General features: G+C 41.3%; 2 protein-coding genes and 1 long non-coding RNA gene across 37 annotated transcripts in view; 2 read left to right on the top strand and 1 right to left on the bottom strand.

Moving 5' to 3' along the window:
- The window catches only part of RBL2 (RB transcriptional corepressor like 2), a 46,950-nt gene extending 32,884 nt beyond the window's left edge, over positions 1–14,066 (top strand). The window contains exons 15-22 of one of the 5 annotated variants that reach the window (XM_081514442.1): positions 557–826; positions 1,020–1,153; positions 1,393–1,569; positions 7,106–7,177; positions 7,858–7,963; positions 8,842–9,044; positions 9,667–9,831; positions 12,622–14,066. In XM_081514442.1, the coding sequence (XP_081370568.1) occupies positions 557–826; positions 1,020–1,153; positions 1,393–1,569; positions 7,106–7,177; positions 7,858–7,963; positions 8,842–9,044; positions 9,667–9,831; positions 12,622–12,792 (1,298 nt within the window). In that variant the 3' untranslated portion in view covers positions 12,793–14,066. Of the gene's footprint in view, positions 1–556; positions 827–1,019; positions 1,301–1,392; positions 1,570–7,105; positions 7,178–7,857; positions 7,964–8,841; positions 9,048–9,666; positions 9,832–12,621 lie in introns of all 5 variants that reach the window. The other 4 variants (XM_081514441.1, XM_081514439.1, XM_081514438.1 and 1 more) reach the window with 4 other exon arrangements.
- A 56-nt stretch (positions 14,067–14,122) lies between these two features.
- AKTIP (AKT interacting protein) lies at positions 14,123–25,146 on the bottom strand. 31 transcript variants are annotated; one of them, XM_081514452.1, is made up of 11 exons: positions 24,938–25,146; positions 22,205–22,352; positions 20,581–20,694; positions 19,208–19,413; positions 17,065–17,129; positions 16,880–16,980; positions 16,297–16,385; positions 16,119–16,217; positions 15,919–16,026; positions 15,090–15,150; positions 14,123–14,925 (listed from the first exon to the last, which is right to left on the bottom strand). In XM_081514452.1, exons 3-11 carry the CDS (start codon positions 20,620–20,622, stop codon positions 14,815–14,817), a joined length of 882 nt encoding a protein of 293 aa, XP_081370578.1. In that variant the 5' UTR covers positions 20,623–20,694; positions 22,205–22,352; positions 24,938–25,146; the 3' UTR covers positions 14,123–14,814. The 31 variants fall into 31 exon arrangements, with proteins under 31 accessions (XP_081370578.1, XP_081370598.1, XP_081370579.1 ...); XM_081514472.1 differs by having other exon boundaries at positions 14,123–14,922; XM_081514453.1 differs by having other exon boundaries at positions 22,205–22,331.
- Positions 23,671–24,348, top strand: LOC145515041 (uncharacterized). The gene is made up of 2 exons (XR_014060641.1): positions 23,671–24,151; positions 24,247–24,348. It is a non-coding gene; the product is annotated as an uncharacterized LOC145515041 (long non-coding RNA).
- Positions 25,147–25,940: the final 794 nt, after the last annotated feature.

The raw sequence follows: 25,940 nt of genomic DNA, 5'->3' as shown, positions 1-25,940 counted from the left end.
AAACTAAGCTTAATTGAATCTAAAACATGTACATCCATTCTTACTGAATAACATTATTGTATTTCAGTAACTTTCTATGTGTAAGAAATGAAATGATGAAAATGCATAAAATGGAGAGTAAATGTCCCAAATGTTACCATAGTAATTTCAAGTCCATCAAGTCTTCATATCAAGTAGTAGCTTTACAGTGAAATTGTGTTATCTGAGTGGTAGGTAGAAACTAAATACAGTAGAAAAATAGTTATTCAGATTGGCCCTAAATCATCAAGACCTCATGGTAGTGGAGGGAAAAGTTTAGTTTGATTTAGCAGAAGACGTAGTGAAAAAAGCAACAGTGTGAGACAAATAGAGAAAAATCCTTCCTTTAAATTTTGCTCTTAATAGTATTCAGTTGAATTTTCATTCAATGAATGTAGCCATGATAGGACTCCTGTAATTTTTGTTTTTCAATTATAATGTATTTCAAACACTTAGTTGTGGGCATAATATCTTGGATGGAAGTCAGATCTGTCCCCTTGAGTTAAATGGTTCGATCTTTTCTTTTTTCTGACCCTAGGCATATCATCTCCAACCACACTGTATGACAGGTACAGCTCCCCAACAGCCAGTTCTACCAGAAGGCGACTGTTTGTGGAGAATGACAGCCCCACTGATGGCGGGACCCCTGGGCGCATTCCCCCACAGCCTCTAGTCAATGCTGTCCCCATGCAGAATGTATCCGGGGAGGCTGTATCTGTCACACCAGTTCCTGGACAGACCTTGGTCACCATGGCAACAGCCACCGTCACAGCCAACAATGGACAAACAGTAACCATTCCTGTACAGGGTGAGGAAGGCAGAGTTGGATATTGAGTTCTTTCTCTGGCGTTTATTACTTGAGATTTGGCTGGAATGATGATAGGAGACAAGTGTGGAGTGGAAAAAGGGGTTGGGAGGGGAAAAATGGGAAACCTCTGCCCGGAGAATCTGGTATTATCAACATTTTCTTTGTGCTTTTTTTTCTTTGAAACAAACTTTAGGTATTGCCAATGAGAATGGAGGAATAACGTTCTTCCCAGTCCAAGTCAATGTTGGGGGGCAGGCGCAAGCTGTGACCGGCTCCATCCAGCCCCTCAGTGCTCAGGCCCTGGCTGGAAGCTTAAGCTCTCAACAGGTGACAGGAACAACCTTGCAAGTCCCTGGTCAGGTGGCCATTCAACAGATTTCCCCAGGTGGACCACAGCAGAAACAAGGCCTACCTTTAACCAGCAGCAGTATCAGACCCAGGAAGACCAGCTCTTTATCGCTTTTCTTTAGGAAGGTAATTTTTCACGTACCCTCACCAGGTCTAGAACTTAGGAAATACGAGGGTTAGATAAAGTTTGAGATATAATATTTTTGTTTATCTACTAGGTTTATCACTTAGCAGGTGTCCGCCTTCGGGATCTTTGTGCTAAATTGGATATTTCAGATGAACTGAGGAAAAAAATCTGGACCTGCTTTGAATTCTCCATAATCCAGTGTCCTGAACTTATGATGGACAGACATCTGGACCAGTTGTTAATGTGTGCCATTTATGTGATGGCAAAGGTGCGTACCATTAGGAATATAAAAGGAAAAAGATGCTACTTCTAAAAGTCTTAGAACACTTTTAACAGCTTTACTGAGGTAAAATTCACATACCAATAATTCACCCATTTAAAATATACAGCTCAGTGGATTTTAGTATATTCATAGATATGTATGACAAATGCCACAGTCAGTTTTAGAATATGATATTCCATTGTATGACTATATGATATTTTGTTTATCCATTCATTAGTTGATGAACATTTAGATTATTTCTACTTTAGGGCTATTATAAATAATGCTACTAATGAACATGTGTATACAAGTTTCTGCGTGGACATTTTTTTCATTTCTCTTTTGTATATACTTTGGAGCATATTGCTGGGTCATGTGGTAAACTCCATGTTTGACTGTTTGAGGAACTGCCAGACTGTTTTCCAAAGTCACTGCACCATTTTACAGTTCCACAGATAGTATATGAAGGTCCTTATTTCTCATTAACACATTATCTTTGTTTTTTAAAATAATTTATTGAGGTGAAACTCACATAACCTTATGCATTTTAAAACAAATGGTTCAAGTTTTAAAATTGGTAACTTTTTTCTTCTTTTTCAAGTTTTGGCTAGTCTAAATCGCTTGACATTCTTGAATTTTAGAAGCAACTTGTCTATTCTTCTTGTTATAAAGAAGTCAGGTGGGGTTCAGATAGAGATTATGTTGAATCTGTAGATTAGTTTGAAGGAGTATTGTTATCTTAACCATATTTTACCTTCTGATTAATGAACATTTTGGGCCTATGCTTTTCTTTGTGGGTAGTTTATTGCTGAATGATTCTTTTTTTCCTGGGTACGAGTCTATTCAGATTGTGTATTCCTTCTAGAATCAGTTTTGGTAGTGTGTATCTTCCAAGGAATTTGTTATCTCCAGGCTTTCTAATTTGTTGGCACCATTGTTTATAATATTCCTTTTAGTCCTTTTTATTCTTTGTCAGTAGTAATTTGACCGTCTTTTTTTAAAATCTTGGTCAGTCTAGCTGGCATTTTATTAATTTTGTTGATTTTGTCAAAGAACCACTTTCTGGTTTATTATTATATGCATATCATATTATTATATGCTCTAATCTTTATTAGTCCCTTCTTTCTGCTTGCTTTTGTTCTTTTTCTTTTCCTGGCTGTGCCACACGGCTTGTGGGATCTTAGTTCTCTGACCAGGGATTGAACCCAGGCGTTTGGCAGTGAAAGTGCCAAGTCCCAACCACTGAACCACCAGGGAATTCCCTAGGCTGTGTTTGCTGGGGTTTTTTTAGTGTCTTAAGATGGATGGTTAGGTAATTTAATCTTTTTTCTTACTATGGGCATTAAGAGCTATAGATTTCCCTCTAAGCACTGCTTTAGTTGTATCTTATAAATTAGGGTTATGTTGTGTTTTTATTTCACTCATCTCAAAGCATTCTCTAATGTCTTTTGACTTACTGGTTATCTAGGTGTGTTGTTTAATTTCCACGTATTTGTGAGTTTCTCAAATTTCTGTTAATTTCTAGTTTCAATCCATTGTGGTTCCAAAACACACTTTGTATTAGTTACTTTAATCCTTCTAAATTTATTGAAGTTTTGTAGCCTAGCATATGGTCTATCCTGGACAATGTTCACTGTGCACTTGAGAAGAATATCTATTCTGTTGTTGGGTGTTACATCTGTTACATCTATAGATGTAAGATTTTTTAGGTTTTTTTTTTTTCTTAATAGTGTTAAAGTCTGTTTCTTTGTTGATCTTCTGTCTAGTTGATCAATCTGTTATTGCCAGTGGGGTATTGAACTCTTTAAATGTTATTGAATTGTCTATTTTTCCATTAATTTCTGTCAGTTTTTACTTCATGTATTTTGGTGCTCTGTTATTAGGTGTATGTATGGTTTTAATTGTTAGATGTTTCTAATGGATTGACCCCTCATCATTATGAAATGTTCCTCTTTATCTCTAGTAACTTGTTTTAAAGTCTGTTTTATAGTGTGATCTTTGTATAGCCACTCAGCTTTCTTGAGTTAATGTTTGCATGATATGTCTTCTTTCCATCCTTTTCTTTTAAATCTGTTTGCTTTAACCTAAAGTGTGTCTTTTGCATATGGAGTATATAGTTGGATCTCTTTTTTTAATCTAATGTGACAATGACAATTTCTTCCTTTGATTGTATTGTTTAATACATTCACATTTAACATTGTTGTAACTGGATTTATGTCTGACATTTTAGTTTTTTATGTCTCATGTTTTTTAGATCCTCTCCTCCACTGCTGTCATTTTCATGTGCATTCAGTAAATACTTTCTAACATGGCATTTTAATTTCAGTATTGTTTTTAACTTTTTGCTAGTGGTTTCTTTAGGGTTTTCTGTATTTTCTTTTTTTTTTTTTTGCTCTATCTGTCTTTTTTGGCCCCATCTTTATTGAGATATAACATTTCTTCACATATATATTTTGCTTTATACAATTAAAAAAAATCAGTTGAGAAGAAATGCATTTTATATTCTTTTCAGTTACATAATTATTTTTAACATTGCTCTTTGTTTTTGCATGTGTAGTTGAATTACTGTGTGGGGTCACTTACTTTTAGCTTGAAGAACTTTCTTTAGTATTTTCATGTAAGATGGTTCTGCTGGCAGCAAGTTTTCTGTCTTTATGTTTAGCTGAGACTGTATTCATTTCACTTTCATTTACGAAACATTATTTTGTTACATACTGGATTTTTAGATTTTACTTTGTACACTGTTTCTTAGCCTCCATAGTTTCTAATGAGAAGTTATGCTACTTTATTAGAGCTTCCTAGTAAGCAAAAAGTTGCTTTTCTCTTGATGCTTTCAAGATTCTCCCTTTCTTTGACTTTCAACTTTTTTACTATGTGTCTGGGTATTGAGCTCTTTGCATTTGTCCTACTTGGAATTTCTTAAAATTTATGGATATATTTCAGACTTAAATTGAAGAAAGTAGGGAAAACCACTGGACCAATTGGGGTATGACCAAATCAAATCCCTTACCATTATACAGTGGAAGTGAGAAATAGATTCAAGGGATTAGATATGATAGAGTGCCTGATGAACTATGGATTGCGGTTCGTGACATTGTACAGGAGACAGGGATCAAGACCATCCCCAAGAAAAAGAAATGCAAAAAAGCAAAATGACTGTCTGAGGAGGCCTTACAAATAGCTGTGAAAAGAAGAGAAGCGAAAAGCAAAGGAGAAAAGGAAAGATACACCCATTTGAATGCAGAGTTCCAAAGAATAGCAAGGAGAGATAAGAAAGCCTTCCTCAGCAATCAATGCAAAGAAATAGAGGAAAACAATAGAATGAGAAAGACTAGAGATCTCTTCAAGAAACTTAAGAGATACCAAGGGAACATTTCATGCAAAGATGGGCTCGATAAAGGACAGAAATGGTAGGGACCTAACAGAAGCAGAAGATATTAAGAAGAGGTGGCAAGAATACACAGAACTATACAAAAAAGATCTTCACGACTTAGATAATCATGATGGTATGGTCACTCACCTAGAGCCAGACATCCTGGAGTCCAAAATCAAGTGGGCCTTAGGAAGCATCACTACGAACAAAGCTAGTGGAGGTGATGGCATTCCAGTTGAGCTATTTCAAACCCTCAAAGATGATGCTGTGAAAGTGCTGCACTCAATATGCCAGCAAATTTGGAAAACTCAGCAGTGGCCACAGGACTGGAAAAGGTCAGTTTTCGTTCCAACCCCAAAGAAAGGTAATGCCAAAGAATGTTCAAACTACCACACAATTGCACTCATCTCACACGCTAGTAAAGTAATGCTTAAAATTCTCCAAGCCAGGCTTCAGCAACACGTGAACCGTGAACTTCCAGATGTTCAAGCTGGTTTTAGAAAAGGCAGAGGAACCAGAGATCAAATTGCCAACATCCGCTGGATCATCAAAAAAGCAAGAGAGTTCCAGAAAAACATCTATTTCTGCTTAATTGACTATCCCAAAGCCTTTGACTATGTGGATCACCACAAACTGTGGGAAATTCTTAAAAGAGATGGGAATACCAGATCACCTGACCTGCCTCTTGAGAAATCTGTATGCAGGTCAGGAAGCACCAGTTAGAACTAGACATGGAACAACAGACTGGTTCCAAATAGGGAAAGGAGTATATCAAGGCTGTATATTGTCACCCTGCTTATTTAACTTATATGCATAGTACATCATGAGAAATGCTGGGCTGAATGAAGCACAAGCTGGAATCAAGATTGCCGGGAGAAATATCAATAACCTCAGATACGCAGACGACACCACCCTTATGGCAGAAAGTGAAGAACTAAAGAGCCTCTTGATGAAAGTGAAAAGGGAGAGTGAAAAAGTTGTCTTAAAGCTTAACATTCAGAAAACTAAGATCATGGCGTCTGGCCCCATCACTTCCTGGCAAATAGATGGGGAAACAGTGGAAACAGTGTCAGACTTTATTTTTTTGGGCTCCAAAATCACTGCAGATGGTGACTGCAGCCATGAAATTAAAAGATGCTTACTCTTTGGAAGGAAAGTTATGACCAACCTAGATGGCATATTAAAAAGCAGAGACATTACTTTGCCAACAAAGGTCTGTCTAGTCAAGGCTATGGTTTTTCTTGTAGTCATGTATGGATGTGAGAGTTGGACTTTAAAGAAAGCTGAGCGCCAAAGAATTGATGCTTTTGAACTGTGGTGTTGGAGAAGACATCTTGAGAGTCCCTTGGACTGCAAGGAGATCCAACCAGTCCATCCTAAAGGAGATCAGCCCTGGGTGTTCATTGGAAGGACTGATGCTGAAGCTGAAACTCCCAATACTTTGGCCACCTGATGCAAAGAACTGACTCATTTGAAAAGACCTTGATGCTGGGAAAGATTGAAGGTGGGAAAAGGGGACGACAGAGGATGAGATGGTTGGATGGCATCACTGACTCAACGGACATGAGTTTGAGTAAACTCTGGAAGTTGGTGATGGTCAGGGAGGCCTGGCGAGCTGCAGTCCATGCTGTTGCAAAAAGTCAGACATGACTGAGCGACTGAACTGAACTGAAAGACTGTTTTTAAAATAAATTTGGAAGGTTTCAGCCTTTGAACATTTCTTCCTGCTTCACTCCTTCTGGTCCTCCCATTATGTGACCTTGATGTGCTTAATGGTATGCCCCATTAATCTGAAGCGTTTTTTTCTTCATTCTGTCCTCTGTTCTGTGAACAACTCCATCTCAGGTTTGTTAAACTTTTCCTTTGCCAGTTCAAATCTAGTTTTTCATTCCTCTAATGAATTTTCTGTCACTGTGGTTGTTTATTCTAGGTCTTGATTCAGAATCAAGAACCATGTATTCCCTCTGTTGTTACTGAATTAGTAGATTTACTTGAATATATATTTCTTCCTTTGTTGTATGCTTTTTAGAGACATTTTCAGAGGTTTTAAATGGTTGTTTTTTAATACGATTTTCACCAGTGTCACTGGGGAGCAGGTTCATGGATCATCTCATACTATATTATGCTGGAAGTCAAATTCACTCTCAGTGTACCCTTATTCTTTGCCAGGTCACAAAAGAAGACAAGTCCTTCCAGAATATTATGCGTTGCTATAGGACTCAGCCACAGGCCCGGAGCCAGGTAACTACATTTTCTCTCAGGGCTGAAAATAAAGATGAAAGTCTTTTTGATGCATATAAAAAAATTAACTACAGGTGATTCTGTAGCCTCTTTTCCAGGATAAAAAATAGGACTCTATTTTAATCTTATTTATTGACAGCCACACATCTTGATTAGTTTAAGTTCTCTTTCCCCCCAAAGTTAGTGATATAAAATATTTGATTTCTTTTTAATTCAGATAATTACAAGATCGATGTAAATTAGGAAGCTGCTATTTGGATCCTATGTCACCTTGAATTCAGTCTCGTTTAGGACACACAGTGTGGCACATTTAACCAAAAAAGCATTAAGTAAAATTGTAAAACCCATTTTACCTTTAATACTGTATACTTGTCTCGAAGAGATAGGTAGGTATGTAAGATCTTTGTATCTGACTTAGAATGACTTGATTTTACAATTAGATATTGCTGCTCTGTAGTATTGTAGGCAGCACTTGGAAGTTGAAGCCTGACAGGCCCTGATGTAAATCCTGCAAATGTTATTTAAAAGATACATAACCTTGGCTGCATTTACAAACCTCCCCTGAGTAGGATAGCTATTACTGTAGGGAACTATGAGAATTAAATAACATGTTAAAGTTGTATAGCCTAGGATGTGCTCAATAGATACCGTTCTGTTGCCTTCTCATGCTCTGTTTAAAGGTGTATAGAAGTGTTTTGATAAAAGGGAAAAGGAGAAGAAGAAATTCTGGCAGCAGTGACAGCAGAAGCCATCAGAATTCTCCGACAGAACTAAACAAAGACAGAAGTAAGTGGGATCTTTATGAATTTATACAACTAAATTAGGAGCTTCTCTTATTTTTTTAGGTCTAGGACTAAAGAATTACTAAAATGACTGTTGTAGAAACTAGGAAGACAGTTTATTGGCAAAAGATTTGTTGGAACAATAAACTAAATTCTAAATTTAGTAGCAAAGTTGTCCTTTATTCCATGGTTTTGAGACACATTGTGCATAACATTTTTCTCTAGAGATACTAGAAAAGGTTAGAGAAGACAGGCATTTGTTGACCTGAGTTCCAGAAAAATGTGGCATGTCAACAGAAACCATGCTATGGAAATTCCATCCTTAATTGCTGGTTTATACCCCTTAATGCAGGGCTCAGTCCTAGAAAACTGGTGTCAATTAATGACTACTTGCTACAATTAATGAATACTTGGTGTCAATTAATGAAGCCCTTGCTACGTTAATAGCATGACAGTAAAGTTAGTGGGGCTTCCCAGGTAGCTCAGTGGTAAAGAATCCACCTGCCAATGCAGGAGAGGAGGAGATGCGGGTTCAATCCTTGGGGTGGGAAGATCCCCTGGAGCATGGCAACCCACTAAAGTATTCTTGCTGGGATAATCCCATGAACAGAGGAGCCTGGTGGCCTACAGTCCATGGATCGCAGAGTCGGACACGAGTCAACATGCGCGTGCGTGCACGCACACACACACACACACACACACACACACAGTTAGTACTAAATACCTTATCTGTGCTTTGCTCCTCGGTATAGAGGGCCCATTTGCTGCCATTTAACAAGTAGAGCGGGTAGCTGTTCACCCTCCTCTTCCTGAATTTTGTTTTTAAAAGCAACCTGCACCAGCAGTCTCCCTGTTTAACACCTTCTGTTCTACCCGGTACAGCCAGCAGAGACTCCAGTCCTGTCATGAGGTCCAGCAGCACCTTGCCAGTCCCACAGCCGAGCAGCGCCCCCCCTACCCCGACTCGCCTCATGGGGGCCAACAGTGACGTGGAGGAGGAAGAGAGGGGAGACCTCATCCAGTTCTACAACAACATCTACATCAAACAGATTAAAACGTTTGCCATGAAGTACTCACAGGCAAATGCAGTAAGTTTGAGGAGGATTATTTCATACTTTTTTTTTTCACTTGTGAGGAATGAGAAATCACTTGTTTTTGAGCTTCTTCTGTATAAACTAGTTTGACAAATAATTCTTTTGTTAAGTAAAACTGAGAAAGTCTTTTTAACAGAAACAATTTGCTTAATGAATATAACCTCTACTGTTGTGAAGCGTTAAACAAGAATAAGATTGTATCTGGATTCCCTGCAAAGTATAGTCATATGAGACAGACTGCATGAGTTCAAATTATCCAAAACTTGCCAGCTCTGGTGACCTTGCAAATTACTTAACTTTCTCTGTGCGTTTTGTTTCCTTGTATATAAAATGGGAATAGAAGTAGTCCTTTGCTTATAAGGTTGCTGTGAGGAGTAAATGACATAATATATTAAAAATGGTTAAAACAGTGGCACAAAGAAAGCACTGAACCGATTCCTATTGTATAGTTTTCTTTAGGTTTAATTTTTGCCACGAATACATCACTATCTACCATTCATAAAGCATTTGGTTTATTAGACCTCTTCACTGATTTCAGCAAGAATAACCATTTTCCCAAAAAAGTAACTGGTTAGGAATTTTGTTTACCTTAGAATTTTTTTTTTTTTAACAGATGGATGCTCCTCCACTCTCTCCCTATCCATTTGTAAGAACAGGCTCTCCTCGCCGAATACAGTTGTCTCAGAACCATCCTGTCTACATTTCCCCACATAAAAATGAAGCGATGCTTTCTCCTCGAGAAAAGATCTTCTACTACTTCAGCAACAGTCCTTCAAAGGTGAGCCTAATGTAAAGCTTAGCCTTTACCAGCCCCACATGCTTAGGATTCTAAGGGTTGTTGGGAAATCTTCAGCACGCACACAAGTGATGGGATCTGCCAAGGAAGAGTGACCAGTAGTCCCACAGCAATAGAAAACAAGAGTTTGGGGGAGAACTTTCAAGTTGGCAACAGGGTAAGGGGTTTGGATTTTCATTCCTGTCTTTTCCTATTTGTGCATCTGAACATTCTACTATAAATCTGGAATTTTATTTTTTTGTCCCATTTGTAAAACTTTAAAATTCCAAATATCTGTTAGGGAGAGAAAATCCAGATCCCTTGACTGATTACTCAGTGCCTGTCTCTGGGACAGGAACTGTCTCTGTCCTTTGAATTCTAAGAGGAGAAATGGGCATTTTATAATGATATGCACATTAGCACCGATTTAAGTGGTAGCATCTGCCTCAGTCTGCAGTGGGTAGGGAAGCTTGAGTCAAGCCTTAACGGATGAAAAATTAGGAGGTTGCTGGGGTGTGGAAGGAAGGGCATCCAGGATGAAGTGGACAAGAAAGGGAAACAAAGTCCTTGAGGCAGTGAGGCTAGAGCTCTGGGAATCCTATGTTACTTACTGTTAAGGAGGCAGCTAGATCTTAAAGGTCCTTAACTGATACTTATATTTATAAAGATTGTTCAGAAAATACACATAGATAACAAATGGCCCAGGAAAAACACAAGCACAGACTCCTAAAAAACACAATGTCAACACCATGAAGAGATGGATGACAGACAGATGGCAGGGAGAGTACAGCTCTGATGTTTCCCTATTAGTAGATTTTCATCCCATACCAAATTAAGTTCCAAACGGATTAAAAAGTTAAACAGAAATAATAAATTGGAGTAGGACTATTCAATTCAAAAGAAGGCCAAAAAAGGAAGAAGACAGCAAACAACGAGCAAGTGAATATAAATGGTCTAAATACCCCAGTTAAAACGCAGGAATTGTTAACACTGGATTAAACTATGATACAGATTACCACAGAATACTATGTAGCAGTTAGATATGTGATCCATATATACTGAAGGTGTAAGACATAATGTAGACTGAACAGTACATAATATACCATTTAAATTTTTTTGAAACACCACTTAATGAACAGTGTTATATTTCTAACGTGTGCCTTCCTAGAAAAAAAGAGCAGAAAGCTACACAGTAGCCTGATCTGTTCAGTGAATGAATGTTAACAGTAAGTGTCCTTAGGGATTGGGTGAGGACAATAAGGTATATTCTATATGAATCTAGGGGAGAATAAGTATTCATTTTTAAACTGTCATGTACACATTATATAAATTATGGTGTATAAAACACTGTGTACTGTACATAGTTATTAATCGATATTAATGTTATATATATAGTAAGGCACACAATTATACTTGCACAATAGATACAAAATATAATGTATATACATTATACAAATACCACTTATACAATTAGTGTATAATTAACAATATAAGGGGGCTTCCCTGGTGGTCCAGTGGCTAAGATTCCGCCCTCCCAATGCAGGGCCCAGGTTCGATCCCTGGTTGGCGAACTAGATCCCACATGCCGCAACTAAAGATCCTGTGGGCTTCAACTAACACCTACTGCGGTCAAATAAAGAAATAAAAAATATTAAAAAAAAAAAACAATTTAAGAATGTTCAAGTAAGTGGGAAACGAGATAGAAAGTGCAGAGCAGACTTTTAGGGAGGTAAGAGAGTAGAAGAGAAAGAGGAAAGCTTGCTTAAAATGGTTAAAATTTGAGAAGGTGCATATATTGATTATAGAAAACTGTGGTGGTTTTATTTTAAACCTCAGAAAAGCTTATTTAAGAATGAAAAATAAATATCTAGGATTTGCTTTAAACATCTGAGAGATGAGAAATGAATGAAGGTATAGATCAAATAACACTGGCCAAAATTGCTGAAGTAGGGTGTGGTCATGTGAAGGTTCACTATATACGCTTTTCCGTTCCCATGTCTGAAATGTCCTAGAACAAATGCATGTAAAATCTGCTCAGTATGCTTTCTACTAGGAAGCATGGACAATGAAATCAATGGCACATACAAAAAAAATTATCCAAAAATAATGTAACAGCTGACTTTTGGGACTCGGGGGAAACTTCATGCTGAAGGCACCTATACACAGATCCAGTCTGTCTAGCCCCCTGGCGATATTTTTCTCACTCCAGGTTCCTCACGTGAACCAGAGAATGCAGACAATAATTTGCCTAACTTTCCTCAGTTCTCCCGAGGAAGATGTATAATACATTCTAGAATTCTATATTATACTAATGAATTACCTACCAGAGAATTAAGGCTTCCCCTATGAAACTCCATGGCTGCTAAAAAAATGAGTAACACTAGACTGGGGGAAAAAGGACATAATACTATATCAAGTCATGTTACTTTTTTAAAAAAGGAAAGTGGAAATGTATGATATTGATTAAATATGACATAGCAACGTGATGCTCTGTAACTTTTTTGTGAAAAAGAATCAGATTTGTGGACTTTATATTGTTCAAGTGTATATCAAAATCACCTCTGGAGTGTGTTAAAAAATAGAAGTACTCTGCCTCTATCCCAGTCAGTCATCAGTGTCAGCTAGCTGAGAAGTGAAACCAGAAGGATGTAAAATTTGCTAGTTCTTTCCTTTATAAAGATGTTCAGACTCTTCAAAGTAAACTGCTCAACTCATTTGAGGTTCTTTGACATTAACACTGAACTGTTTTAGAATTTTAATGCTTTTTGTATCCGTTTTTACCTCCACCACCAGAGACTGAGAGAAATTAACAGTATGATACGGACAGGAGAAACTCCAACCAAAAAGAGAGGGATTCTTTTGGAAGACGGAAGTGAATCACCTGCAAAAAGAATTTGCCCAGAAAATCACTCTGCCTTATTACGTCGTCTCCAAGATGTAGCTAATGACCGAGGTTCCCACTGAGGTTAGTCCATTGTATTGAAACTGTCTCTTCACAAACTCTGTTTAGCAGCATCATTTAACGCATGCTAGATTATGGGGCCCTTTTCCTCTTACCCCAACTGCCTTTTTTCCTACCTTGCAGTGGTTGCCATCAAGGCTGCCTAGAATCCAACACAGTTGGATTTTTTAACTCTTTGGCAAAGCTATTCCCAGTATTACAAGTACTGCAGAGAATGAAGCATACTCGTGTGTGTAGAAAAGGTCTCTCTTAACATGTTAGCAGAGGAACCATATTTCAGTTCATTCCTGTTTTGTGGTCAGCCCTGGCCCTCATGAAAAGCAAAACTTGGCATTTCACCCTAAAACACTTGGTTAGGAGTGTGCGATTTCTGCATTCCTAAAAGGTAACAAATTGGAGGTAACAAATTGGGAAAGCGCCCAGATTTGGAGGTCCTAGGTAACCAGTCCAAGTCTCCCGTTTCCTTTGTGTAATTCTTCCCTACCCCAGTAGGTGTGTTGCAGTGTGATAAGTCTTTGATTGGTGTGCAATGTGTGAGTGAACTTGTATAAGAAGTGGCACTTTAGGGCTGTAAAAAGCATGATTTTGTAACCCAGATTTTGCTGTATATTTGCGATGGCACTTTCTACAATGTGAACTTTATTACGTACAAAACTTCTAGGCTTAATATCTTCTTTGACGCTTTTGTACTTTTTTAAAATTGTTAAAGCCCCAGTAGCTACCTTTTGGGCATGTGTTTTAAATTCTCCATTTTTGTTGATAGGGATCAGCTGGCTAAGTAAAGATTTTAAATCAAGTTGAATTAAGGGGATTATTATGAAAAATTATGACCTCTTCCTTTAAGAGGTAGTTATCCAAAAAGACATGTGTCTTTATTAAGGTGGTATTTTTAAATATCTTTGGGTGTGTTCCTGGAAGTTTAAAAAATAGATTGGAGAATTTTAGGTTTTTATTAGTACACAGTACCATTTATACAAATTAGAAAATGTTAATTTAACAGCTACTGAATTATCTATATATACCTTTATTAATCACTATTGTTCCAGCAGTTTAAAGTTAAATGAATAATCTTATTAGGGAGAAAGTTCAATTGTAAATTGAATCAGTATAAACAAAGTTACTAGGTAACTTCATATTGCTCTGAAAGAAATATGGAACTTACACTGTTCAGTTAGAATAGTGTTCTGCAAAAATATTTATAAAACCTCTCAAGATACTGCTACTGTAATTTTATATGAAAATAAGTGTATTTTTCAATAAAGCATTTATAAATTAATATTTGTTTAGTTATATTGAGAAAAGGGTAGTTTCCTGCATAAATGACAAAGAACAATCATTCACTGATTTATTGTCTCTACAAAACACACTAGTCATTCATCGTTTAAATCTCTGACTTCATTAGAAACCGTTTTAACACCTTTTCTCCGTCCTGCCATAAAAATACAGTAATTTGCTTAAAAAAAAAAACACAAACACCTCAGAACAAGTGTTCTGGTTTCCTCCCACTCACTCACCTAGTATGTCCCTCAGTGACAGCAGTTTGTATATCAGTAACACAGTAAGCTGAAGACTGAGGTTCATTCATTCAACTGCTCCTCCACTTAAAAGTGCTAATAAGCTATGGAAACTGCTCTCTCTAGCCTTTCCTCTCTGTACCCTAACATATGTACAACCGAAACCACCAATGAAAAAATCATAGTGTTGAACTTTGCTTATTACTTCATTAGTTTACATGAATGCAACTTACCTTTAGCATTATATTCAGAAAAATACGTAAGCTTCAAGGTCCCCAATAATTTGGAGTACTGAACTAGATAACCACCTTAAAGACACTTCTGAAAGAAGTAATGCATTACGTAAAGAGAGGTTTCCAGAACTTGCTGTTAGAACCTAAGCATACACGGACAACACTGACGTCAGTCACTGTTCACAACGTTTACTCTGCAGGCAGTCCTTTGCCATTGGTCAGCTTTACGAGCCGAAGTCCAGCAGGAAAGTGCGTGGTGCACCGTATTCACCAGCTCCTAAGTCACTACTGTTTTCTCTTCTTTACTGAAAGGTTGTACTGAGCCAGGCTTTACCCATGACAGGCCAGCAACATGAACGCTTTTATTGTGCTGTTCTTCAGGCTTCTTCTAGGCATAATGAAAAACAGACATTACAGACCGATAAGGAGATTTCAGCACTGTACCAATCTGTCTTCCCAAAAGTCACTGTAGACACACTTAGTAGTCACCAGTGAAGATACTTTAGAAACAAAACAGCACGTTAACTACTTCTAAAATGGCCATCTACTTACTTTCTGAGTCAGCATCTTCTCTCTGGCTTCATCATGGACAGAAGGATTCCATGGAGAAAAGCTTAAGGAAGAGAGAAACACTGAAGAACGGCTCACTAAATTTAACGTCCATTTTTAAGCCCGTTCCCCAAACAGAACTCAACAAGGAACAGTCTTAATCAGTTGTCAGTCTGTAAGTTTCAGACATTACCTAAAGATTTTCTCACATACTTATCCCTTAGCACTTTTCCTGGGTTAGCTCACGTAAGCCTTGCAACCACCCTGATGTCCTATTACAGAAGAAAGCAAGGCACAGTAAAATTAAGTAACTGCTCAGGGTCACCAAAGCCAATTAAGTGCAAATGTCACCCAGTCTAACTGCAGAGCCCAAGCTCTTGAACACTATAGTACGCTCCTCTCTCCCAGCAACACCCCTGCTGCCCAAGAGCTCAGTCACTTCGGCTCTCAACACTCTTGCAGACACTCTTCCCCAACACATACTAACAGTGCTCGGGGAACCTATGATTCGGACTGTTCACTCACACTGATCAGTTTCCCTCCTTTCACCAAATCTGTAGGCTGATGGGGTAATGACCATTTAAGAGGGGCTCCAATTGGAAGGAAAAGTCCTGACACTTGAGTGAGGACATTACCAGGATCTCTGAGAAACCAAAGTCACTGAATAGCTTACTCCTGGCACAGTGTCATCTGTGTAAAGCAGAAATCAAGTTAGAAAGCTTGTAGACTAGCAGATGACTCACGTTCCTTTTAAATCCCCATTCTAAGGCCACCTGGAAAACAGAAGCCCAATACTGCCAAGTGCAGCTTACCTGGATAATGTACCACTCACCTAATTGCATAGGGGTCTTCTATTTTAGGTTGGTCAAACAAGCGAGCAGTGCACACCTTAACGCTGTCAACCACTTTACTTTTAAAAAGCTGAATATCTTTCTCGTACCTGTGTCAAAAGTTTTAATCAAAAGGTTACCAACATGATCTTCTTCGCTGTCTTTTCAAATGTATCTTAAATGACACAGCAGAGTAACATACAGTACTGCAGCCTCTGGGTTTAGGGGGCTTGCTGTATCAATCTTGTAGAAGACTCTCCTTGCGTACATCAGTACTTGCCAAATGTGATTATGGTTCCGCCTAAAGGGAAACACAGCGGGGTGACTAAGGCTTCCCCTTGCTGGCTTACATCACCACATGAAGTTCTTTGTTTACTAACCTCCATTTTGCAAATGCTCTCTTCACATCCAGTTCACCTGAGGTGGGATCCACTAGCGGGTGAAAGACGGGAATATCGAACACCAAACGCTACAGTGAGAAAGACACTGCCTTTAATGGAAGCAGTGGAGCTTGTTAAACCCCCACACAGAAGTTGTAAAAGGAGCTTCAGGACAAAGCAGTCTTGTCACTTAAAGTCAAAAGCTGCCTTGAGAGGGACACTTGAGTACTTTCACCATTTTCCTGTAAATTTTGCAATGAAGCAGAGGGAAAGTCACTCTCCTCCACCACAGCATAACAATCGCCACTCACGTGGCAAGTGCTATACCACAGCTTCCAGCCTCACAGGCACACCCTGCGCAGAGAAACAAGCAAAGCTGAAGGCAGAAGCCAGCATGGCAAAAGATGGAACAAAGCAAAAAAAAAAAAAAATCCCCTCAAAGGACTACACATTAGACAGAACATTCTGGGAAACTGAAATCATAAAAGTTATTCGGTCCAGAAAAGAACCAAGACATCTTGAAAGCCCCGTTAAGCCCTCCTCACTGACCAAGTAATGAAGCCGGAGTGTATCCCCAACTTACTGGACAGTCACCATCTGGGTAGTTATCAGGGATGTAAACTGTAAACTTAAATACGCCATCTTGATAAAGTCCATGCCGTATGAATATTACTCCAAACCACACTGCAGGACAAAACAGAAACAGTTAAGGGCTAAGTTTGCGTCAGAGGAATCAAACATGCTATAAAAAGAGCGAATGCTTCTTACTTAATGCAGATCGGTAAGATGGCTGCACATAGACACCTGGTAACTTCTGCTTCACAACCAAGGTACTGAAACAGAAGCAGCGGAATAGTGAGACTGCAGGAAAGTAAATGACACACACAGACCAAACCACCCACATTTTTTAAAGAAGGAACAGTCCCTCAAAGGGCAGCCGATGCCCTGACCACACAGACGGAGTCATCACAATCTCTCACCTGGCCCTAACTGCTGTCTGTCTACTGGCTTCATAATATATGGGCACAGAGGAGCACAGCCAGAAAAGGGCCCCAGATTTAGAAATGAAAGCCAAGCCGAGATTCACAGTTAAGTTTTCCTCCCAGAAATCAGCTTCCCCAAAACACCATCTTGGAAGCCAATCTGTGTAGTTAATGCTGGACATCAAGTTTTAGGTCAGTGAGAGTTATTTGTAAGGTTATTGCTTTTGTGACCATGGACAATAGATCTTACCCATACACATTCAAAAGCTCTTTGAAGGTACAATCTTAGGTAATTAAGACATTAAAATTCCATGGAATTTCCCTCACTTGGGGGTCATTTTAAGTGTGAACAGGCAGCATCTGACTGTACTCTGCTCCTGAATTCACCCCCACCTCAGGCCCTTGAACTCTGCAGGCCTCAGCGTGGGAGCCGGCGGGAGCTGAAACAAGGGAAGACAGGCTGCACCGGCTCTTCTGGGACCTGGTCATTCTGCTCTGTTCCCTGCAGCTGAGCCGTGAGCCTACACAAGTAACGCTGTGACCAGACCTTGAAAGAACTGAGGGCCTTAAAACACATTAACCTGCCAATCCTCAGTTTTACTGAGAAGTAATTTATTAGTCCTCAGTTGACATTTTATTACCTATTTGCTACCACACTTATTTTTCAATCATTTTAAAGTAGTTATTCCATTTTTAAATCACTGAAATTCAGTGCATCAACAGCAGCATGGATGGCAGATGTATCTCCCACAGAGGTTTGCCAGAAAGGCAGATTTTGTGGCCTAATACAGCAGATTTAACACTACAATAGAAGCCTGTCCAACTCACTGCCTCGCCTCAAACACAGGCGTCCATTATAAAGTTACCAGCTCATGCTCAGCCATTCACACTGGGGCCTCAGACCCTCTGACCATTTCAACATTAGTAAAGAAAGGGAGCACTGGAAGATGCTTTTAAAACAGCTTCATGGGCAAAGGCATTTTTAAATGACTGAAATTCAGAATTAATTCTCCAAACTTGCTGCCCATGTAACAAATGACCAAATAAAATGCCATCTGCACTCATTGCTTAAGCCCCTCTGATGGGCCAAGCACTGTTTCATCACTACCAGACTATGCAGAGGTGCCCATCTCCTCACAATCTATGGATAGGTACAACCTCAGTCCAATTTGTGACTTCTGTGACTAGTCAAGTTCTTACATGGAGTCCAGATCTTTTACAACTTCCCAACTGCCTACTTCTGCCTTTGAGGGTCCTACAGAATAACTCAAATCCTCTTTCTAATTGATGTGCCTTCAAATATATGAAGACAGCTTTAACAAGTACTTTCTAAGTTTTCTCCAAGTTAGAGGTTCCTGTTCCTTCAGTTGTTGACTCCTCAGGTCAGGCTTCCTGACCTCCGCCTCCTGGGATTAGCCTCTCAGTCTGTCAGGATGCCTCTTAAGGGTGATCGCCAGAATGGAGCACCAGCCTCCAGCGGCGTCTGACCCAAAAAAGATCGCCACCCTCCCACTGTCCTGCCCTCTACAACAACCTCTTCAGGGGTGAATTCCCCACCTCATATAAAGGTAGACCAAAATTAAGTTCCTGGATGCTTAATAAATCTCAGTTTCTCCCTTCTCTTCCTTTTCAAAACAGACATGGAAATTTAAGCACATATTTGTCTTTGAATCTTACTTACCCAAGCTCTCAGTAAGAACTGTTACTTTTAGAAGCAGATATTTATATAACACCACTGAGGCCTTGGTGAAGAAAGATTACATTGCCAGCAATAGATTCCATCCTATACACGTTAAGGCTCATACTGAAGGGGGATGGGTTTGACCGTCAAGATTAAATGGCTGCTCTTTACTGAGTCCATCAGAATAAATTTCATTCTTCACCTTTAAGGTTCATTCAAAATTTAACTGGATAGCTTCAGAACTTACAATTCTGCAAGAAGGGAGTATTCCAGGTAGAAAGGTCCGTAAGAAGCATGCGTGCCATTTGTTGACTGTGTTGCTGGGGCAGGAGATGTAGGCTTAGTTATAGGCAAAGCATTTTTAGGAATAGAAGGCAGCTGTTTCTTTGAAGCAGTGCGTGGAGGACTGGTTTTCACATCCCCTGTTAATGTCTTCTCTTCACCATCAGACCGCTATTCAAGATGAAGTGGTGAGAACATTTGTTAGGATGATTCTTAAATCACAAGGCTATGTGTGATGTCCTTCAGTCCTTGACCGAAAAGCTGGAATGACTCTCTTACAAAGGGACCTTCTAGCACCGTGATCGAGAAGTCTGTTGAGTGGGCAAGCTATTATAGACAGCAGAATCAAGCTGATGCAAGACTAAACCATTAGAAAAAACTCATTCATCAGCTGTATCCTATAAAGACAATAAAGCCAACATTTACAGGATTCACGTGAAACAGAGAAAGAAAGGGTTTCTCTTCAAGGCCCCAGAAAGAGGGCAAGGGGTTACTACACAATTAGACCAGATTAGAAAGGTGCCCTGGCACGTAGATGTAGAAAGCTGGGTGCTAAGCATCTCAAAACAAATAGTGTAATGACTGAAATTAGTCACTCCCTGATGTCAGCACTTTGGTTAGAAACAAGGGATGAGCCTCTTCTCTCACTCACATGGGTCTGATTTTGATCTGGTCCCTAACTGGTGTGTTTTCACATTTGGACTATCATTAGCATAAACTGTCATTTTTAGTCAAAGACAAAGGTCTAAATGATTCAGAGACTAAACTACCACCCCACGGGTATTTCCTTGGCTCCAGGACCACCAAAGGCTGTATCATCACCTGAATTAAAAATGTATACAGTATCAGGTACAGAAAAAAAAGATTACTAGGGTATTCTCTTAGACATGGAATTGTGGGTGACATTTTCTTTTTGTTTGCATATTTTAAGCTTCCCTAAAACATATTTTATTTTACAAATTTTAGTTAAATAAATTAAACCAGTGCTCTCAAGTCTGACTTGACCACATTAGACTGGCCTTTCCCAAAACTTCTCTAACCATGAAATCTTGAAGTTTGTAGAACAACTACCTACAATATGTGTCACAAATTTCATCATGTGTGAATATAACCTAAGTCAAAATAACAGAATTTTGATTACCTGAATGGTTTCTGAGATGTGATATCAGTCTCAGAAGCTGACTTTAATCAATGAAATAATTATTTCTCAAAAGTAAAACCTAAACTAGAAAACCAAAGTTAATTCTGCTAAGACAACAGGCAACCTTAATATGGATTATTCTGGCCTCTGTTTTGACACAAATGGGTTTCCTCCCTAAGTTCATCAACTATACCTACTTTGCGTACAGAGCTTGTAGACATGCTCCAGAAAGGGTTCATAACGTGTGCTCCAAACAAAGAAATTCAGTGGTCTGTGTCATCAAATTCTTCTGTCCTCAGAATTCAGTTCACCTTAAAATGAGATGGGAAAACAGAGAAACATACTGATACCAACAGTTAAGACTTCTGAAATAGTTAAGAGCTAAATCTGAACCTCTAAACAGAAATACAATAGAATGTTATATAATATGCAGTTATAAAAACCTAGGGGAGAAAGTCTTCAGAAATAGTTTCCTTCTACACCCCCTCCCTCTTCTGACTCCAATTTCTTTCCCATCTTTAAATGCCGACAGGAATCTGTGTACTGAGTCTTTGGCCAGGATTCAGAATATTCAGTGACACAGTTCAGCTCTGGTGCCAGCAGTGCAGAAGATATGGACTAAACAGTTGCTACTAGCAGAATATCTAGGCATTTGACTGCTGGGAAAGCCAGGTTCAGAATGCACTGTACCCACAGACACAAAAGGTCTGTCACAGGTCTCAGGGTTATGGGAATTGAAGATCCAAGGGAGTTGATTTAAGCGTGTCTTAAACAAGTGTCTTAAATATAGAATGAGTCTCTCCAGTAAAACTAGCAACCAAAAACAAAGCATGAGAGGCAGAGAGAGAAACCTGGATCCTGTTGGAACCATCCACATACACACACAGAAAAACCCGATCTTTTCAACTGCTTCAAGTGTGGAAACAGCAGGATTATGCATTTAAGGAATTGCCAAGTAATATATGTACAAATCCAAGAGACAGGAGCCAGAGACCTTTCACAAACACACATCTTCCACCAAAGCTCCATGAAGTGGATAACAAACCCTGTCTTAAAGGTCACAAAATCAGTGGGTCATTTACTAACAATACAAGGGAAAAGCAGCAAGTGGAGCTGTAAGGACAGCAGCTTGTCTGCTCTGGTGACATTACCCCCAGGCTCGGTCATGTTTAAAGCAGAGCTCTGCTCAATTCCTACTTGCACCAATCAAAAGGCTGAAGGTGAAACGGGTCAGAGCTTAAACAGTATTTTACCAAATTTATAAGCAAGTCATTAGAGTAGGATGTGCCAAATGTCCCCATCAGCAAATATTTGTTTTCTGCCGAGCCCATAAAACATACACAGGTGGGTCTCTTATCTTGCCAGTGCCCATTACTGCTGTTCTGCTCTCCAAGATAAGTGCCACCCAATAATTAAATCAAAGGAATGAGGATTCTGGTTCTTCCACTTACCTGATGACTTAAACCCAGTAAACAGCAACTTATTGCTGAGAGCTCTCTGCAAACCTGGTGACTATTATACAAGCCAAAATGGCTGGGACACCAAAAATGTAGTGGGGGTAAATACTCCTGTTTGGGGTAAATACTCCTGTTTGGCGCAAATAAAAACAACATGGTTTTCAGATCCAGAGTAATGGGCAGCACCCAACTGTCATCTAGGTCAGACCTAATTTGACAAGGGAATCCTGTTCCCCTGGGACACAGTGCTCACCACCATGTAAATTGACTGGGGTGTATTACTAACCTGTAAGGTCCCTTCCAAGTCTAATACCTCGTAATTCTATGACTTTGCCTTTAAGAATCAAATATTAATCAAACTTACCCCCAGGTTCCTCCTGTCTTTAAGAAGGAGGTATTGTCTACTGCTGCCTTTGTTTCCAGCAACGACATAATGACCTAGAGAAACTGCAGCACGCTTTTCAGGAGTAACTACATCATTTAATAGATGTCTACAGGGCAGGTACAGCATTCTTCCAACAGATGTGACATAGATGGAAGAAAACACAGGACAAGTCCTAGTCATTCCGAAACAATTTTAAAATTTCTGCTGATCTGGTCGTACAAACAACAAAAGACTGTCTCTTAATATTATACAGCTGAGAAGTCGTAGCTTAGCCCTATAGGAATTATCCGCACGTGTACTGAGCCAGAACTTGAGACGGGCGGTGCTTACCTACTATGCCTAAACAGGCACATCACCCCGAAGAGACTTATATCACAGGTTAAGAGGTGACAGAGCAGGACCCGGGGAAAAGATGAAAACTGCCTCGGCCCCGGATCTCTGTGGACAGCCGGGACGGGCACCCTTGCCCGGGGCGTAAACCCATCTCCGCGCACGTAGGGAATCTGGACAAACCTGTCTCGGGATGATGCAAGGCAGGAGCCAAACCCTGACCTCGCTATTAGCTCGAGGCCGGCCCCGGGCCCGCGAGACCCTCGGGTGAGGGGACTGCGGTCCTCGGACGCTACCCTCAAGCTGGAAGCAGGGACGGAGCCGGGCAACGAGAGAAGGCCCCGGACGGGACGAGCCGGCCCGGCCCGCCTCCTCTCCCCAGGCCGGCCCGGCCCGGCTCCCGGTCAGCCTCCAGTGCCAGGCCCCGGGGTCTGCGGCCGCCGGCGCAGCAGGTGCCTGCTAACACGGACAGGTGCCCGGCCCCGCCCCCGTGTCCCAGCGCGGCCGCCGTCGCTACAGCCTAGAACCCCCGGCAGAGCACACAAACGCCGGGCCTGAGGACGCCGGCGGCCCGGCTGTGAGGACTCCACGGCCCTCGCGCACCTACCACAGCCTGGCAGCGCACCTCACCTCGGTGTTCTCAATGCAGTGCTCCCAGCGGCCGAGCGCCGTCGCAGTCCCACAGCATCTCTGGCCGCACCGCCAGCCCGGCCCCTGCCTACTCCCCGCCCCGCCCGGCCCTGTTCTCGGCCTCCGGCTCCGCCCCGCAGCCCCAGCCCCAGGGCCTGGATACTTCCGCCCAGCCTCGCGGCGCAGAGTGGTTCCTATACCTGTCGGTCAAAGACGTTCTTCCGGGGGCGTTAGGGCGGTGGCTCTAGGTCCTGCCAATCAAATCTGCTTGGCTCGGGTGGGGCCGCGCTTGACCCTCCCCTTACGTAACAGCGCCCGGAGAGAAACGTCAGTCACGGAAGTATCGGTCCCTGCGGGGGAGGGCTTGTTGTCTTTAGGGGGGAAGGGGGGATGGGGCGGAGACAAGCGCCCGGACATAATTGGTCACAGCGTCCGCCAGTCACCATGGAGACCCGCCCACGGGCCTGTGCGTGGCCGCCACTGCCAGTCGGGAGGGCAGTGACTGCGGGTTTCCCAAGCCTGAGTCAGGGGTGGGTAGGGTCGCGCGGCCGGAGTCCCGAACAAGGAGCCTGGGGGCGGGGCCGGCCGCCGCCCGACCGCCCCGGTGCCCGCCCTTGCTCGTCCCTTGGTCTCCGGCTGCGCCGCCAGGCCGGAGACCGCCACGTCGGGCTCACTCGGGTCTGGCCGGCCCGCAGTGGGAGGGGCTGGGGCCTCTGTCAGGTTGGGAGAACCTGGGAGAACGTTTGGTGTATCCTTGAGAAATGTCCGTTTTCTGTGTCAAAGAGTGGAGGAGCGCATAGGTACAGAAAATGGGACTAAACTTCCAAGTCACCCCTTGGCAGTAGCCTAGCTGCCAGAAGGGCTTTTTAAAAGTGTACCTATCGGACCTGACCTGTAAAATCCGAATCCGAGGGGCGATGAGTACCAGGAGTTTACATTTGTCGTTAAGTTCCTCTGGCGATTCTGGTACGCCTTGAAGTTTGCGAACCTCTTTCACGGTAACGAAGCTCCCGGTCCTCTGATTTTTACATTTTTTTTTTTTTTTTTTTTACTTAACAAAGGTGATCTGGAATATCTTCACCACATCTAACTTAGAAGCCTTTCACGGGAGTCGTTTCAGACGGAATAAAGTCTAAACGCAGCCTGGTTCACCAGGCACACCCTGTGCTGGCCTCATTCCCATATTCCCATCTCATTTCCCACGTTTCTCTCCGGCCTCATTCTGTGGCGGTTGCCCTTGGCTTTCACACCTCTGAGGCTTTTCTTACAATGGTGCCTCCTCTTGGGGTGCCCTTCCAATCCCCACCTAACTCGGTATCTTACACTCAGAAGAGGAGAAATATTCTCTGATCTGGCTGTTATGTTCAGTTTTTGGTGGCCTTTCACATTCTGGTAAAATGACCTCCTTGTTAAATGGCAGACAGCCAAACGCTCCTAATCCCAAGGGTTGGTTCTGAAATCCAACTTCCTCCTCTGGTGAAAACATTCCTGAGCCACTTCTGTTTGTCCAGTTAAAACACACTCGGGAATGTTGTAATGCCCTTACTATTAGTCCCAGTCAATATAAAGAGGAAGATAAGCAGGAAGTCCTTTCTCTTGGCCATAGGTGATCTCCCTCGGCACCTCTCTGACCCAATCCCTCCTCAACTTCTTGGCAGTCTCATCATTCTTTCCTAAACTTTTTTCTGATCCCACCTTCTACCCTCCTCCTTGACAATCTCATCTCTTCCCTAAGCTTCACCAAGGACTCACATGTATTTCTCCAGCTCAGACCTCTCCACTGAGCTTCAGCATCCATTTGGCACTGGATGCTTCAGATACGTATCAGAATCCTTACAGCTGCACATGCCAAAAAATCCAACTCAAATCAACTTGCAGAGCAAGGAGATTTGCCTCATATGGGAGGGCAGGGTCCAGCGGTGGCAGTCTGGACTTTAGGCACTGCTTTCCTTCCAGTGCCTGAAATGGTTCCTTAGACACACCCAGGTGTGACAATGGCTAGCAAAACAGAGAGCATCTGTTTCTTCCAGAGATCTCTTTCACAGAGCAAAGGTACCTTTCCCAGAAGCTCCCCAGAAGCAATGCTCATGTTTCAGTGATCAGAAACAAGTCACGCACGGGTGTCTGCCCACAACGAAACCAATCAAGGTCAAGTGGAATGAGTCTGCCATGATTGGCTAGGGCCTCAGCAAGATTTACCCTGGATCCCTGGCCTTTAGGCAGAGGAGTGACATGATTGGTTTGTATTTTGAGAAGGCCCATGGAGAAGGAAATGGCAACCCACTCCAGTATTCTTGCCTGGAAAATTCCATGGACAGTGGAGCCTGGCGGGATACAGCCCATGGGGTTGCAGAATTGGACCTGACTGAGTCATTAAACAACAACAGCTTTGCCTGGAGAACAGACTGTGGGGTCATGAGAGCACTTGGGAAAACGTTGCAGTAGTTGAGCCAGAGACAGCTGCATGAATTTGATGGTGAAGATGGAGAAGTGAATGAGTTCAGATACTTAAGAGGTGGATGGACAGGACTTGCCCATGGATTAGATATGGGGATGAAGACAAGGGCTGTGTCATGGATGAAGCCTAAATTTTGACTTGAGCTACTGGATGAATGGTGAGGACTTTCACTAAGATGAGAAACAGTAAAAGCCATGCTGTTTGCAGGAGTGGAGGAATGGGGAAATAGTTGGTTTCAGTTAGGCAATGTTTGGGGGTGTTTCTTTAAGTTCTCTTGCCTGTGTATTGTTAACTATT

This window comes from Giraffa tippelskirchi, chromosome 7, assembly GCF_054371585.1.
Source record: "Giraffa tippelskirchi isolate mGirTip1 chromosome 7, T2T-mGirTip1v1.2.pri, whole genome shotgun sequence".
Classification (NCBI taxonomy): domain Eukaryota; kingdom Metazoa; phylum Chordata; class Mammalia; order Artiodactyla; family Giraffidae; genus Giraffa; species Giraffa tippelskirchi.
The sequence above is the reverse complement of the archived record's forward strand: the minus strand, read 5'-3'. Positions and strand labels throughout refer to the sequence as shown.

Excerpts from the sequence above, each read along its gene's own strand:
- AKTIP (XM_081514452.1), bottom strand. The coding sequence starts at position 20,622 with ATGAACCCTTTCTGGAGCATGTCTACAAGCTCTGTACGCAAA. Across the intron at positions 19,414-20,580 it reads CTACAAGCTCTGTACGCAAA|CGGTCTGATGGTGAAGAGAA; the intron begins GTAGGTATAGTT and ends CATCTTGAATAG. Across the intron at positions 16,386-16,879 it reads ACCCAGATGGTGACTGTCCA|CGTTTGGTGTTCGATATTCC; the intron begins GTAAGTTGGGGA and ends TTCTCACTGTAG.